The sequence below is a fragment of the Globicephala melas genome, chromosome 1 (genome assembly GCF_963455315.2).
Source record: "Globicephala melas chromosome 1, mGloMel1.2, whole genome shotgun sequence".
NCBI lineage: Eukaryota > Metazoa > Chordata > Mammalia > Artiodactyla > Delphinidae > Globicephala > Globicephala melas.
In genome coordinates, this window is record NC_083314.1 from 167,548,372 (window position 1) to 167,565,422 (window position 17,051).

Genomic DNA, 17,051 nt, shown 5'->3' on the forward strand with positions numbered 1-17,051 from the left:
TGGAGAAACTATCTGGTGTTTAATTAGACCACCAACAGATTTGATGACATTCACAAGACTTCATTTCCTATCTACAAACATCTTTCCTCCTTTTTACAAATGCTTTCTTTGGAGTCAAAACTTATAGGACAAAACCTATACAGTTCTATGATCAGCACAGAAACTGCAAAATCCAAGGGAAGAAGGGTCTCTACCTGCATTTGTTCCATCTGTAAACGGATCAAATCCAGCTGCTGCTGACAAGTGCTGAGCTCACAAGATCGCTCACGGGGATGCCAAGGGTCAGGATTCAGTTGCCACACCTGAGAAGGTAGAGGCTTGGAGAGCCCAGGAGCAGGCTGGAGTCCCAAAGGAAGAACCCCGCTGCCACTAGGGTGTGGTCCATTCCGCTCACATACCGCCCCACTGCCTGGTGCCTTCTTGGTCTCAGGCAACACTCTGTATAACTCCTTGTTTGTGTCGGTTCTTGGGTTGTGGAAGGAGGCTCGGTAGTGGGGATCTGAATAAAGCGTCTCCATCACTGCCGACTGATTGAGAGTAGACTCCATATTGGGAATATCAAACTTCCTTGCCTCTTCTTCTCTTTCATGGCCCACTGCTGGAAACCAGGACTGCTCAACTCCATTCTCTCCAGGAGCACCACAAAGATACATGAAATCTCTAGATAGGCCTGGAGAACGTTTCATTGCACCGAGGTCTCCATTTCTTGTCATCCCCACACTTTCAGTCAACCCTGACAAAGGAAGTTTGGAAGAAGAGGGTCCGGCAGGAGAATTTGGCTTGGCAGGAGAGGTCCCCAAAGTAGAAGGCATCACATGGGCTGTTGGAATGGTTACGTGGCTTTTGATGGGCTGGAAAGAAGGACTGCTACTCGAGCTGCAAAAATCTGCGGAGAGAACAGTCTTCCGTAAGTCAAAATAGAGGCAGCAAGCTTTCTTGACTTTGGCTGCTATGCCAGACATTCTCTGCTTGTCCTAAGACCACGCAGAAAGGGCACTGTCATCACAAGTATCAGGCAAAAAACACAGCAGCCTAAACAGGAGATGTGTGTTCTAGGACCTCAAATGCCATTCACAAGGCAAACCAACAAAAGGCAACACTGGCTTCACTTTTAACTTATACTCTGTCCTTTGTATTTGAATAAAAAATCCTGCCAGTCAACAAAGCTGAAAATGGAACTTAAAAAAAAAATCACTTACTTAAGGGAAATGGATTAGATCCTACTCTTCTAAGAGCTGGGTAACTCTAAGCTATAATCCAATCTAATAAAAATGTCTTTTCCAAGGGCTGCCAGAATCCTCTGTGATCTCCAAAAGCTCCCCTGTGAAGGTGAGCAATGAATCTAAACTATCCGAAAAATAAAGCGAACTGGATAGTGCTGCTTTGTATCTAGGGCAGGGAGCACAGCATCTGAATCAGGATTCTGTTCTCTCTCCCACACACCAGACCTGACTGCCGGGATATGTGAAGTTATTCTTAGTAACTCTCAGGTTTCATTCTAGCACAGTGAGCACTCTCAAGTGGTAAACAGTGAAATCCTCTTTTTTATATTTTGCCTTTTATTTACCCACTTGTTTGTATACAACTGTGATTTTTCACTTTCCTTCAGACTGGACTTATGTTTCCTTTAGCTCCTGCCTAGTCTTGGGAGACAACTCGCTGATTGGCCCTGCTGTAGAAGGTTCATATTTCTACATATTTCCAACTTTCAAGTGCTACTCTGAAGAGGACTACAAGGTCACAGAATTAACACAGGACAGTGGGCTGCAAGTGAAGAACAATACAGGAATATGAGGAAACACACACGTTACCTTCAGCAGGCAGAAAACTGAGTGAGGGGGACAAGGAATATAAACGTCTTCCTTTTTCAACTATGTCTAGTATTCTTTTCCAAACTAAGCATGTCTACCACGGAGAAGAGTAGACGTCCGATTTGTTTCTTTTCATTTTCCATCAACCAACACAGAACACACTCAGCTAATGAGGACAGACACTAACCTTTTCCAGAATTATATGAGTACAGATCAGCTATCATCTTCTCATATGGGTTTGTAAGCAGCTCTTTAAAAACACAGGCAAGAGCTTCCCTGGTGGCGCAGTGGCTGAGAGTCCGCCTGCCGATGCAGGGGACACGGGTTTGTGCCCCGGTCCAGGAGGATCCCACATGCCGCGGAGCGGGTGGGCCCGTGAGCCATGGCCGCTGAGCCTGTGCTCCGCGACAGGAGAGGCCCGCATACCGCAAAAAAAAAAAAAAAAAAAAAAAACACACAGGCAAGCCAAATTATCCCTTATAATATATGCATAGTCTCTAATTTCCTCTACTCAGATGATCGTGCGATATATAAAATGCCATACTAAGAACAAACAAGAAACAAAACCACCAGTAATTTTTGATGACATGCATCAGTTTCTCAGGACCAAGAAAGGACATTTCAGAGTCAAAGGACACAGTTTTTGATGTCCCAAAACTTAAATACAGAACTAGTCAACAGGGTTAAGGTAGACTGGTGGTGATGAAGACTTCTAAGACTAGTAAGGTCTCTATTTGAAATCTTCCATAATGGCACCATAATATCCACTCTCACCAAGTGTCCCCACTCCCAAAATATAATTATGGAACAGAGGACAGTAAGACTGTGGTTGTGAGGGCTGCTACTATGCTGAACTCAGCAACACCTCCTTCCATTCTCCATCCACAGCCCCACTCTCTCTAAAGACTCATCAAATTGTTTTGAGCCCATAATGCCTACCAGTAATGGCAAAAACACAGCCAAGAAGAAAGGTACCAGCTGCCCAAGAGAATATGGTTTTTCTAATTTTCTGGTGAGTGTGGTCCACCTACGGATGATGAAGTGAGGTCTTTGGCAGCATTTGTCACTTATCTACTGGGTTTATCTATTTATATTAAGGAAACTGTAATCCTCAGAAAGTGCTATAAAATGTCAAGTTACATCACACTTGCTAAGTCTGGTTTGTGTTTTAGAGCATTCTGAAACGAAATAGCAACACATTTTCAAAAGGGTCACTATCATCTACAATTTTCAAAGGCTTTCCAAATTTAGTGTATGGGATACGTGATTTTTATGAGAAGTTTACAATTCCCCAAATCACTGGGTTTTTGCCACTTCAAGGATGTATTTCTAAATCTCTCCTTTCCTCAAACACACTCCCTGCCCCTCAACCCCCATCCCCGCCTAAAGCAATTTGTTCTTTCTAGCAACCTCCCTTTCTTGGTAAGGGTAGACTTAGCTATTGCTAAATTTTGATCACTTCTGCCTACATCACTTACTGGTTTATGAAGTATGGTAGTCTGAATTAAGCCAGTGACAATTTCAGTCTTTATCAAAAAACTGAAAGCCTTCTGAGCTCTCCAGTACCCACCTCTATCCTGTCCCTTGAGAATCTTCAAGGTAAAACACCTTAGAGAAGGGTAGAATCAAAAGCCTAAATGGGTAATTCCCTGGTGGTCCAGTGGCTAGGACTTTGCACTTTCACTACCATGGACTGGGTTCAATTCCTGGTCAGGGAACTAAGATCCCACAAGCTGCACAGTGAAGCCAGAAAAAAAAAAAACCCTAAATGTCCATTGACAAATGAATGGATAAAGAAGATGTGGTACATATACACAATGGATTATTACTCACCCATAAAAAGAATGCAATAATGCCATTTGCAGCAACATGGATGGACCTAGAGATTATAGTACTAAGCGAAGTAAGTCAGACAGAGAAAGACAAATATCATGTGATATCACTTATATGTGGAATCTAAAAAAATGTTACAAGTGAACTTATTTACGAAACAGAAAACAGACTCACAGACTTAGAAAACAAACTTATGGTTACCAAAAGGGAAAGGTGTGATGGGGAAGGGATAAATTAGGAGTTTGGCATTAACATATACACACTACTATAGATAATTAATGGGCTACCCTGGTGGCGCAGTGGTTGAGAGTCTGCCTGCCGATGCAGGGGACACGGGTTCGTGTCCCGGTCCGGGAGGATCCCACATGCCGCGGAGCAGCTGGGCCCGTGAGCCATGGCCGCTGAACCTGCGCGTCCAGAGCCTGTGCTCCGCAGCGCGAGAGGCCACAGCAGTGAGAGGCCCGCGTACCGTAAAAAAAAAAAAAAAGAATGTACTATGCAATTAATATATATATTTCCCCAAAGGAATAAAAAGCACACATCGAGTCACACACAATCTGTGTAACAATTTGACTGAATGAGATATAGCCAGTCAATTCAATGGGGGGGAAAAAATCTAGACCATTGTTTGATGTTTGTAAGTCCTATTATTTAGTCAGAATGAAAAAGGTCCCATGACTGCACATGTAGACAAAACCTTAACAAGTCACAACTACCTTGACAGTTAACACTTTTGATTACACAAGTGATGGAAAGAACAATACAGGTGGGAGATCTGAATCTGATAACTAGCTGTGTGACATCAGGCAAGTTACTTAACCCCTCAGGGAATTTTTGCTACTCACCTGCAAAAAACTGGATTAAGTGATTTTAAAGTTCTGTCTACCTTAAAGTCTATGATTCCATTAACTCAATATTTATTGACACTGGGCCCATATACACACAGCTGTCAAACTATTAAAATTAAATCCCAGGGACTTCCCTGGTAGTCCAGTGGTTAAGACTCCCCACTTCCACGGCAGGGGGCGTGGGTTCCATCCCTGGTCGGGGAACCCCGCATGCCACGTGGTGTGGCAAAAAAAAAAAAAAAAAAAAAAAAAAAAATTAAATGCCAGGTGTCCAGGAGTCAGTACTAGTAGTAGATGTAGTTGATGTGTTTGTTTTTCTCCTTTTCATTCTTCTTTTATTTTTTCCAAACATTTCTTTTTTTTTTAAATGCTTTACTGAGATACAGTTCACATAATGTACAACTTTCACCCACTTGAAACATACAATTCAATGGTTTTTAGTACATTCACAGAATTATGTACCCATCACTATAATCAATTTTAGAACATTTTCATCACCCCCCAAAGAAATGTTTTTACCCTTTAGCAGTCATGCTGCATTTACTCTAACTTCCCTAGCCTTAGGCAACCACTAAATCTATTTTCTACCTCCCTACAGATTGGCCTATTATGGATATTTCACACAATATGTGGTCTTTCGCGCCTGGCTTTTTTACTTAGCATAGATGTTTTTAAAGTTAATCCAGTTTGTGGGGGGTATTGGTACTTCATTTCTTTTTACGGCTGAATAATATTCTATCATATGGATATACCACATTTTACTCATCTGTTTGTCAACTGATAGACATGGGGTTGTTTCCAATTTTTGGCTATGAAGAATAACACTGCTACGAACATTTGTGTACAAGTTTTTGTGTGGATGTATGCTTTCATCAATTCTCTTGCGTATATATACCTAGATTTGCTGAGTCATAAGGCAACTCCATGTTTAACCTTTTAAGGAACTGCCAAACTGCTTTCCAAAGCAGCTACAACATTTTACATTCTCACCAGCAATGTACAAAGGTTCCAGTTTCTCTACATTCTCACCAACGATTGTTATTATCTTTTTGATTATAGCCATCCTAGTGGGTGTGACATCTTATCAGATGCACCAAGTACCAAGGTAACTAGTTTTGTGACTTTAATCAGCTCATTTAATCATTTTGAAATTCAGCTCTCTCATTTGTAGATTGGAAATAAAATATTTCATAGAGTTCTTAAAGGTATTAATGAAAAAATGTAGAAAAAAATTTAGCACAGTATGCATCATAAAGTATTTGATAAACAGTAATTAATTATTATCATTAGGTTTTCTGCCCTCCTAGGAACCCACCATCTAAATGAAGAAACAAAATACTCTTGTAAAGTACAGTCTGACAGTTAATACTTAAGTGCAAAAACAAGTGACAGAAAAAAATAAAGATATAAAATTGCAAAAAGGAAGATCAGTAATGGGAGGAAGAAATTGGAAAAGCTTTTTCATACGTGTCATTAAATCATAAGATAAGATAAGCATAGCTGGGAGGGGCAAGAGGAGATAAGAACAGCATAAAGGGGCCCAGATTAAAGAAGGAAAGAACTCAAGTAACAACAACAAAAAAAGGTTCTGCACGTAGCATAGTTAAGACAACATACCTGGTGACAGTAAGAAATATGTTTGAATGGGATAGGGCCATATCACAGAATTGGGGACTCTGACCTTTATCCTCCAAGTAAAAGAAACAACTAAGGATTTGCAGGAAAGGGAAACTATGAAATCAGGCTTTTAGAAAGATTAATCTGGTAGGAGAGGGAAAGACCTGATGCCAAGAAACCTATTAGAAAGTTGTTTCAGACAGGACAAACAGTAGAAGTTGAGAGGAAGGGACCGGCTGTGAGGAGCATAGGATAAGAAGAATCAAGAAGACTCCTTGACTGAATGGATTGGCTTATGAATACTCTGGAAATGACAATGTACGTGGAATACAATTTGAAATTGACAACACATTTTGGTAATCAAATCATTAATCCAAACTTACCCTCCGCAATGTCTGAGCATGATGTGCCAATGGCTGTGTCCCCACTGTCGGCTATACTTGAACAACGGCTGAAGCGGCTTCGAAAGGCCTCCGAGATAACTGGGGTCTGCCATTCAGTCCCCAGGGAACCACCCCTCTGAATCACATTGGAACCTGAAACAAGTGGCATTTCCCACCTTTAGTGTGAACCTGCTCAGGTAACCCCACAAAACTTTTTAAAAAATCGCTTAAACCTATTAGAGAATAGTGGCACCCCACACCTTTCTTTCTCCTGTGCCTATTTCAGCTACTCTGAATTAGTTAATTTTAGGGAGTTTTTTTTTTTTTAATAAATTTATTTATTTATTTATTTATTTATGGCTGCATTGAGTCTTCGTTGCTGCGCACAGGCTTTTCTCTAGTTGCGGCGAGCAGGGACTACTCTTCACTGCAGTGCATGGGCTTCTCATTGCAGTGGCTTCTCTTGTTGCAGAGCACAGGCTCTAGGTGCACGGGCTTCCGTAGTTGTGGCAGGCAGGCTCAGTGGTTGTGGCTTGCGGCCTCTAGAGCGCAGGCTCAGTAGTTGTGGCGCACAGCCTTAATTGCTCTGCGGCATGTGAGATCTTCCTAGACCAAGGCTCGAACCCGTGTCCCCTGCATTGGCAGGCAGATTCTTAACTACTGTGCCACCAGGGAAGCCCAGTTAATTTTAAATGGAAATAGCATAAGAGGTAAGAATGTTCAAAGACAGAAATAAAAACTACCAAGAATCCAGGGGTACTGGGACAGTAATAGTTAATAGCAGCTCCATTCTTTGCAATCTAGAAGCCACAGCACTTTACAAACATGATCTCATCTACCTACTCACTGAAAAGTATTATAACCCCTGTTTTGCAGAGGACAGAGCTGAGATTTGAACCCAGGCTGTTCTGATTCCAATAACCACATTCTTTCCTACAGGATTTCCTACAGGTGCTTTTGGCATTCTGGGCCTGACAATTCTTCAATGTATAGTCTACATATTACAGGATGGTTAAGCATTCCTAGTCCCTCCCCGTCAACTAAATGCCAGCAGCAGCCCTCACTCCATCCCACCATCACTATAAAACCTGAAAACATCCCATATGTTCCCAAATGCTCTGCAAGGTAACAGGCAATCCAGTCCCCTGCTGAAAACCACTGCTTTGACTGCATCAGGGTACCCTTGTGGTTAAGGTAAATCCAAATCAAGATGAGTCTTATAAGTTAATCTGAAGAGTTTGTGGGGCGGGGGCAATGCAAAGAAACTACTAAAGTTTCTGAGCAGGTAAGATGAAACAAGACTGATGAGATTTATTTGACTTTATCAGCTTGCTGTTTGAGGGCTGGTAGATACAAAGTGTTCAATAAATACTTGATTTACTAATATACTAGCAAAAAATTAAATTCAAATTATTTTTTAAAAACCACTGTAATTTTTCTAAACTTTATCTGATGATCCATGTAAACAAACAGGTAATGGTAGCTACTTATCCATTTAAAGCATCAGAGTTTGAGCTGAAATCAGAAAATGTGGTTCTACAGACTCTATGATTTAGCGGGAAGCAAATGATATTTGAATTTAGTGCTTCTCTCGTCTTTTTTTTTTTTTTTTTTTGTGGTACGCGAGCCTCTCACTGTTGTGGCCTCTCCCATTGCGGAGCACAGGCTCCGGATGCGCAGGCTCAGCGGCCACGGCTCACGCGCCCAGCCACTCCGCGGCATGTGGGATCTTCCCAGACCGAGGCAAGAACCCGCGTCCCCTGTATCGGCAGGCGGACTCTCAACCACTGCACCACCAGGGAAGCCCTTCTCCCATCTTCTGAACCTACTTTCTTCTACAGTTGCTCCTTTTTTTTGCTACCCTTACTTCTGCTTTCTACTGAAGACAACCTCACTTTCCCCAAGAACTCCTTTTATTCTTTGGGTCTCAGTGGACTGCCTGATTTGAAAGAATCTATATACACACAGTAATTGGTAACAATTTCTTTTTTTTATTAAATTTTTTGGCTGTGCTGCGTGACATGTGGGATCACAGTTTCCCCACCAGGGATCGAACCCGCATCCCCAGCAATGGAAACCCGGAGTCTTAACAGGTGGACTGCCACGGAAGTCCCTGTAACAATCTTTAATAGAAAACACAGCCAAAAATCAGAGCATCTGATCAGCATAAGATTAGCCAGTGTTACTATACTAAATTAACATAATTCTAGGGAGAAGCAAAGAAATTTGACCTCCTGGTGAGTCTATATGGCATTATCTCTCTAGTCAGTGTACAATTTGTCAGGTCTTTTGAAATAGTGAAAATCAATGGAGGGTCTCGACTACCATGTTCCTGGCCTCCTACTGGAAATCACTCCCTGTTACTACTACTAATCTTCACCACTACCACTTCTCTGTTCACCCACTCCATACATCAATTCTAAAAGTGATATTTGCTAAAATAAAAATATGTTTTGGTGTAGTTATAGAGACTATGATTATTTCAAAATTCAAGTCTGAAAGCTGGTATCACGTCCTATCAGCAGCATCCTTATCAAATATTAAGACCATTATCAATCAAATGAGAGACTACTGGGCTTCCCTGGTGGTGCAGTGGTTGAGAGTCCGCCTGCCGATGCAGAGGACACGGGTTCGTGCCTGGTCCGGGAAGATCCCACATGCCGTGGAGCGGCTCGGCCCCTGAGCCATGGCCGCTGAGCCTGCGCGTCCGGAGCCTGTGCTCCGCAATGGGAGAGTCCACAACAGTCAGAGGCCCGCGTACCGCAAAAAAGAAAAAAAAAAAAAAGTAGGAAATGAGAGACTACTGAAAACAAAGCCATCAGAAAAGCAGTAAGCTTTGTTAGGAATTTCTACATTCCAAGAAGGTGCACTATACACATAAGTGTCATAAGAAATTGCATAATTCAATCCTAAGACAGTGCGTGGCACATAGCAATGTTCAATAAATATTTGCTGAATGAACCTTGAATTGATTCAACAAATGCTTTTACAAGTGCTTATTATATGCAAGGCAGTATGCCTAGGAGAACATATCTACCAAATGTCTGCTATAAGGCACTGTGGGATTTTTCAAGTTAAAGAAAACATACCATTAGTTCCATCAAATGTACTCTTTCTTCATAAATCCCCCCAAATTCAAAAGTTATTTTTCTAAAATGCTACTTCCTATTTGAATATACCATATCTACTTAATATTGTCTATTGAGTATATGTATATATTTACATGTTTTAATATATATATTAAATACATACACAAACTTTTAACATATCAACTTAGGATATCTACTGAGCTTTCAAAACCCTGTAAATCCATTCTAGAGATAAATTCCTGAGTCTCTAGTGACAACACAAGTGAGACTGTTGGCATCCAAGAAGAATTCCAATCTTTGTGGGCTAACAGATGACTGACCCACCCACAGGACTACAAAGACAACATAGAACACAGTAATTTATGCTGTGTTTTTCTGATTTCAAATGGAACTATCTTCCAAAGTCACTTTGTTCCAATCCTTTATGTGTCCTCCTCTCCCAGTCAATCACGTGGTCTTGTTGGAAGCTACACAGGACCAGAGATAAATAGTTGTTCTCTCAGAGAGACCTATTTTTCTATTCAATGTAGCCCCATGTCATTTTTGTTCTTTAAGCGCCAGCCTTTCAGTGAATGCTTGTTTGTTCAGTATTTCCTTTTAAGGAAATTTCTGTTATAAAATAATAGAGCAAAGGTCATAATTTAACCCAGAAAACTCTGACTACTCACCTGGTGATGTGGCATGAGAGAACCGCTCACTTGGGTATTTCTCCTGCATGGCCATCAACAGTTATTTGAGCCAGCTGTAGAATGAAGGAACCAGTCAGATCTCACCACTATCTTTTAATTCCCTGTAACTTGTTCTCATTCAGCTGAAACTGTCAAAAACACACAGAATATTCAAGTATTCTTCCACATGTTTTACTCCTGAGGATGTTTTTTTAAGGCAAAGCAACTCCCAATATTCCACTCTACTTCTCCTGAAGCAAGAAGAAAAAACCTAGAACCAAATAGAGATTCCCAATACTGATCCTATTAGGTCTAGAGCCCATCCAATCGTTGCAAAAATTTAAAATAATGTTACTTTTAATTAACAAACATTGCCATGGATCTACTTACCCATGGGAACAGGATGGAAGAGTGAGGTGGGAAAAAAACTAAATAACCAAACCAACAGTGAAGTATTATAACTTCAATTATGATTAACGTAAAATGAATTCCCCGATTCCTTCCAGTATTGAAAGTTAGTCATATGATGTACAAAGATAGATTTTTTGGTCATAAGCAGAACCTCAATACTCAGCTGGGAACATGAGGTTTTCTTCCCATTACCTCATTCCTTAAAACATTTATATTTATTCTAATGGTAGGTTCTGAGAATTCAGCATAAGTCTGATTACTATCTATGTAAACAAAAACTTTAATTAACTGTAACTAATAATAGCAAATAATAATAATATCTTGTAAATGCACAGTAACTGAGAGGCAGTACAGAGTAAGAGAAGTGGTTCAGAGTATTGACTTTTTTTTAATTATAAATTTATTTATTTATTTATTGGCTGCTTTGGGTCTTCATTGCCGTGCGCGGGCTTTCTCTAGTTGTGGCGAGCAGGGGCTACTCTTTGTTGCAGTGTGTAGTCTTCTCATTGTGGTGGCTTCTCTTTGTTGTGGAGCACAGGCTGTAGGCATGCAGGCTGCAGTAGCTGTGGCATGCAGTCTCAGAAGTTGTGGCTCGCGGGCTGTAGAGCACAGGCTCAGTAGTTGTGGCACAAGGGCTTAGTTCCTCCGCAGCATGTGGGATCTTCCCGGACCAGGGCTTGAGCCCGTGTCCCCTGCGTTGGCAGGAGGATTCTTAACCACTGTGCCACCAGGGAAGTCCCCAGAGTATCGATTCTTGATCAGACAGTTCGGGTTTGAAGCCCGACACGAGCAACGTATTAGCTGTGTAACCTTGGGCAAATTTCTTAATATCTTTGTGCCTCAGTTCCTTCATATAAAAATGAGGATAGGGGCTTCCCTGGTGGCGCACTGGTTGAGAATCTGCCTGCCAATGCAGGGGACACAGGTTTGAGCCCTGGTCTGGGAAGATCCCACATGCCGCAGAGCAACTGGGCCCGTGAGCCACAACTACTGAGCCTGCGCGTCTGGAGCCTGTGCTCTGCAACAAGAGAGGCCGCAGCAAGTGAGAGGCCCGCGCACCGCGATGAAGAGTGGCCCCTGCTCGCCGCAACTAGAGAAAGCCCTTGCACAGAAACGAAGACCCAACACAGTCAAATAAATAAATTAAATTAAAAAAAAAAAAAAAATGAGGATAAAGCCAGGACCTAATTCATTCTAATTCATTTATAATTAACTTACAATGGTGCCTGACACATATTAAGTGCTTAATTAATGTTTTTGTTATACTTGGCATATTAACAGTTTATGTTAATAAAAAGTGACACAGTACAGTCCTCAGAAGATAAAGTACGAATTTAGAAACTCTGAATTTATAAGAGCCCCAGAAGAGTTTGGGATAAACCCTGTCAACAGAACACAATTCTGAGAGGTGAAATTTAACTTTGGAGAGGTGGGGGGGGGGGCGGGAAAAAAAAGCTATATGGTACTATTTCTCTGATGTGCTTTACTGACCTCTATAGTCTCCTCTTAGTAACAACAACACAAACCCTCACTAATTCACTGTATCTACAACAGAAATTGTACCATCCCCTGAAATCCCAGGTCTCTACATACTGGGTAAGAGAAACTTTGTTCAGTTAAAAAAAGATTCCAGGGGCTTCCCTGGTGGCACAGTGGTTGAGAGTCCGCCTGCCGATGCAGGGGACACGGGTTCGTGCCCCGGTCCGGAAAGATCCCACATGCCGCGGAGGGGCTAGGCCCGTGAGCTATGGCCGCTGAGCCTGTGCATCTGGAGCCTGTGCTCCGCAACAGGAGAGGCCACAACGGTGAGAGGCCCACGTACCGCAAAAAAAAAAAAGATTCCATTTATGGCTAGTATTATTCAGTGTTTTATTCGTGACACAGAAGGATGCCCTACCTGCTAGTCATACCGAATCATCAATATCAAAATGCTTTTTTTAATCCCTTTCTGTTTTTTCTAAAGGGTTTTTTCCTCCAGATGTGATTAAATTAAGGATCTTTTATTTTATTTTGGTCTGGCTGCACCGTGCAGCATGTGGGATCTTAGTTCCCCCACCAGGGATCGAACCCATGCCCCCTGCATTGGGAGCGCAGAGTCTTAACCACTGGACTACCAGGGAAGTCCCCCTTTCTTTAAAATATAACAAAATGGTAGGCGCATTGGATTCTGAGACCTTTCCAAGTTCAGAGGGGTTGAAAATGGGATGACAAAAGAACTCTCAGTTAAAGATGGAGTTGTCCTATGACTCTAGTTCCACTCCTGGGTATATATTCAAGAGAAATAAAAACATATGTCAACACAAAATCTTGTACATGAATCTTCATAGTAGCATTATTTATAATAGCCAAAAAATAGAAAGAACTCAAATGTCCATTAGCTGATAGATAAATAAAATGTGGTACATCCACACCATGGAATATTATTAGGCAACAAAAAGGAACGAAGTACTTAGGCAACAAAAAGGAATGAAGCACTGATACCTGCTACTGAAAACATTATAGTAAGTGAAGGAGGACAAACACCAAAGGCTACATGTTGTATAATTCCATTTATATGAAATGTCCAGAATTGGCATATTCATAGTGACAGCAGATTAGTGGTTCTCAGGGACTAAGAGGAGGGCAGGGAGAGGGGGAAATGGGGAGCAATTGCTAATGGTATGGGGTTTCTTACTAGGGTGATCAAAATGTTCTGAGATTAGATAGTGATGATGGCTTGTGAATATACTAAAACCTCTGAATTGGGCATACATAAAATTGAATTTTATGGTATGTGAATTATACCTTAATTTAAAAAAAAAGAACTCCAAGGAGTAAAACAGTACAGAATAAATAATTTTAAACTTCTTCCTCCTTAAGTTCAGAAGTAGATGGCCTACTGGTGGAAATTTTTAGGACCATTTGAAGGAGACAGACTTCTGGAGATAAAAGTGAGAGAAATGAATGTGTAAGAAGTAACACAGGGACTTCCCTGGAGGTCCAGTGGTTAACAATCCGCCTTCCAATGCAGGGGATGCAGGTTTGATCCCTGGGTGGGGGAACTAAGATTCCACATGCCGCGGGGCAACTAAGCCCACGTGCCACAACTAAAGAGCCCAAGTCACAACAAAATACCCCACAGGCCACAATGAAGATCCTGCATGCCCCAACTAATACCCGATGCAGCCACATAAATAAATTAATTTAAAATAAATAAATAAATAGCAGTAACACAAATAACCAATTATACAGCCAAGAAAGGTAAGAATAATGGAGGCAGACAGAAGAAAAGCACCCAACATTTGATAGTTTCCATTTTCAAAGCTGTTTAAACTACAGAACTATGCATTCAACGAATTTAACATATATTAAGTCCAAGCATACATCTTTTTATTGAACTTCACTTTACTGAGCTTCACAGATTGCATTTTTTACAAACTGAAGATGTGCAGCAACCCTGTGTTAAGCAAGTCTATGGGTGCCATTTTTTCCTACAGCATTTGGTCGCTTCGTCTCTGTGTCACGTTTTGGTAATTCTCGCAGTATTCCAAGCTTTTTCAACATTATTACATCTGTCATGGTGATCTGTGCTCTTTGATGTTACTACTGTAACTGCAGATGTGGTGGAAATAGCAAGAGGACTAAAATTAGAAGTGGAGCCTGAAGATGTGACTGAATGCTGCAATCTCATGATACAACTTTTAACAGATGAGGAGTTGCTTCTTATGGATGAGCAAGGGAAGTGGTTTCTTGAGATGGAACTACTTCCAGTGAAGATGCTGTCAAGACTGTCAAAATGACAACAGAGGATTTAGAATATTAAGTAACTCTGTTGATAAAGCAGCAGCAGGGTTTGAGACGACTGACTCCAATTTTGAAAGAAGTTCCACTGTGGGGAAAATAGTATCAAACAGCATTGCATGTTATAGAAAAATCGTCTGTGAAAAGAAAAGTCAATCAGGGCTTCCCTGGTGGCGCAGTGGTTGGCAGTCCGCCTGCCGATGCAGGGGACATGGGTTCATGCCCTGGTCCGGGAGGATCCCACATGCCGCGGAGCGGCTGGGCCCGTGGGCCATGGCCGCTGGGCCTGCGCGTCCGGAGCCTGTGCTCCGCAACGGGGGAGGCCACGGCGGTGAGAGGCCCGCGTGCCGCAAAAAAAAAAAGAAAAGTCAATCAATGCAGCACACTTCACTGCTGTCTTGTTTGAAGACATTGCCACAGCCACCCCAGCCTTCAGAGGCCACCACCCCGTTCAGTCAGCAGCCGTCAGCATCGAGGCAGAATCCTCCACTAGCAAACTAGCAAAAAGATTACGAATCACTGAAGGCTCAGATGATGGTTAGCAATTTTTAGCAATAAAGTATTTTTTTAATAAAGTATTTTTTAATTAAGGTACGTAGATTTTTAAAAGACATAATGCTATTGTATACTTAACAAACTACAATATAGTGTAAACATAACTTACATATGCACTGGGAAACCAAAAAAATGTGTGTCTCACTTTATTACAGTGGTCTGGAATCCTATCCACAATATCTCTGAGGTATGCCTGTCCTTACTACCCATCAAGCATTGTGCTAAAGGCTCTCAAGTATCATGTGTTATGCTGAATGCTCATATCAAACCTATGAGGTAGTTACTACTATTACCTCATTTTATGGATGAGAAAATAAAGGATTAGAAAGGTGAAGACTGTACAGTTAGGAAGAGGTTTCAAAGCCAGGACTGTGCTCTAATGCTACAGAAGTCTAGTCAGCATTCTGGCTGTGACAAAAAGAAATAAAGGAAGTTACCAAGGCACCACAAGTTGGAGTTTCTATGCCTCAGACATAGCCAGAGCTGCAAGCCCTAAAGCAGTTAGGAGCAGGGGCAGCTCATGTAATTTCTTCACTCTGCCCCTGGTCACCACCCAGGCTCTATTTCCCAAGCTGCTACCCGAGAATTAGATTTTGGCTGTTATTAGTTCTCCCCTTGAAGAATTATAATCTTAATGGTGTGGAACACACTTGGCAGCTGTTGACAGAACCACATCAGGACAGGAGAGGATTTGAAGGGAAACACAGACAGCTGACACAGACACACTAAGAACCTCACACCATCACACTATTTTCATCACCTCGATCATTCATTAAACCAAACCTAAAGAAAGAGAAGCCAAATCCTTGCCAAGATGCTGCCTTTACAAAGAACAGGTCCTGAACACCACCACATAATAAAACAGACAAGGCCTAAGGGCAAGTAATGAAACATGGTTCTCTTAATCGTCCTTGTATCACTACTCCTCCCTTCCTAGCACACAGTACTCAATTCATCAACCAAAATTTACTGAGTGCCTGTTTGCCTGGCTCTGTGCCATATCGTGGAGGTAGACCGGTGTAAAAGACAAACAGGGCTCCGATCCTCCCGGTTTAATGTGATGAAGTAAGTTCTGAACAGCTTCTATTGCATACATAAGCTCTAACACACTTTCTGTTCATCCAGAGAACCAGCTCCTCCCTGTCTATAGCAGGGTGCCTCATGCTCGGTACTAACGACATTGGAAGTCGGGTAAGTCTTTGATGTGCGGTTGTCCTGTACACTGCAGGCTGTATAGCAGCACCCCTGACTTCCACCCAACAGATCCCAGGAGTAATCCCCGAGTTGTGAGAACCGAAAATGTCTCCAGACACTGTCAAATATCCCGTGGGGGGCAAAATCGCGCCGGCTGAGAAACTCCAGCCTAGCGCCTTCACACGGGCTCTCTGTCCCCCGACCTTCCTCCTCTATCTTTCTCCAAATCTCGGCTCAAACTTCACTTCCTCGGGGAGGGCTCCCCGCCCCCTCAGACTCCGTCGGCGCGTTGGGTTCCGCGTTCCCATACTTCTCCACCCTGCACTACTGAGTGCTGGCCGAGCAACCATCCGCGGGATGTCTACTCCTCTCCCGGGGCTGCGAGCTCCTGAAGGGCAAGAACTTCCCTCCCGCCGTGCCCTGGAGACCAGCACTGGGCCTGTCCATCGCAAAGGTCCCGCAACTGCTGCGGAGTGAGTGACGGGGAGAGAGCGAGGCGACGAGGACGGGAGGCCACTGAGACCCAAGGAGGCGAGCGGGGGGCATTATTTCAGAAAGCCGGGGCGTCAGAGACCCAAGGCGAACGGCTCAGTCGCTCTGCGCATGCTCTTCGCTCTCCCGCGGCCCTCCCCACCGCGGAGGACGGTCGAGAGTGTCTGAGGCTCCGCCAAGGCTCTCTAGGCAGGGGACAGGGTCTGTCAGTCCGACGGGGGCCCCCGAAGGGAGGAGGACTTACGTGAGCTTGAAAGCGGGCAGCGAAATCCCTCACTCAGGGACACCAACCACTGCGACCACGTCGGCTGCGGACGGCGGTTCAGCGCCTCAGCTCGCCTAACGGCCGTTACACACCCGCCAGGCCGCG

At 42.8% G+C, this 17,051-nt stretch overlaps 1 protein-coding gene across 1 annotated transcript in view; it reads right to left on the reverse strand.

Moving 5' to 3' along the window:
- The window catches only part of CEP85 (centrosomal protein 85), a 32,790-nt gene extending 15,739 nt beyond the window's left edge, over positions 1–17,051 (reverse strand). The window contains exons 1-4 of the mRNA XM_030873604.2: positions 16,926–17,051; positions 10,250–10,323; positions 6,493–6,645; positions 195–886 (exon numbers count right to left, since the gene is read on the reverse strand). Of these exons, the coding sequence (XP_030729464.1) occupies positions 195–886; positions 6,493–6,645; positions 10,250–10,304 (900 nt within the window). The 5' untranslated portion in view covers positions 10,305–10,323; positions 16,926–17,051. The remainder of the gene's footprint in view (positions 1–194; positions 887–6,492; positions 6,646–10,249; positions 10,324–16,925) is intronic.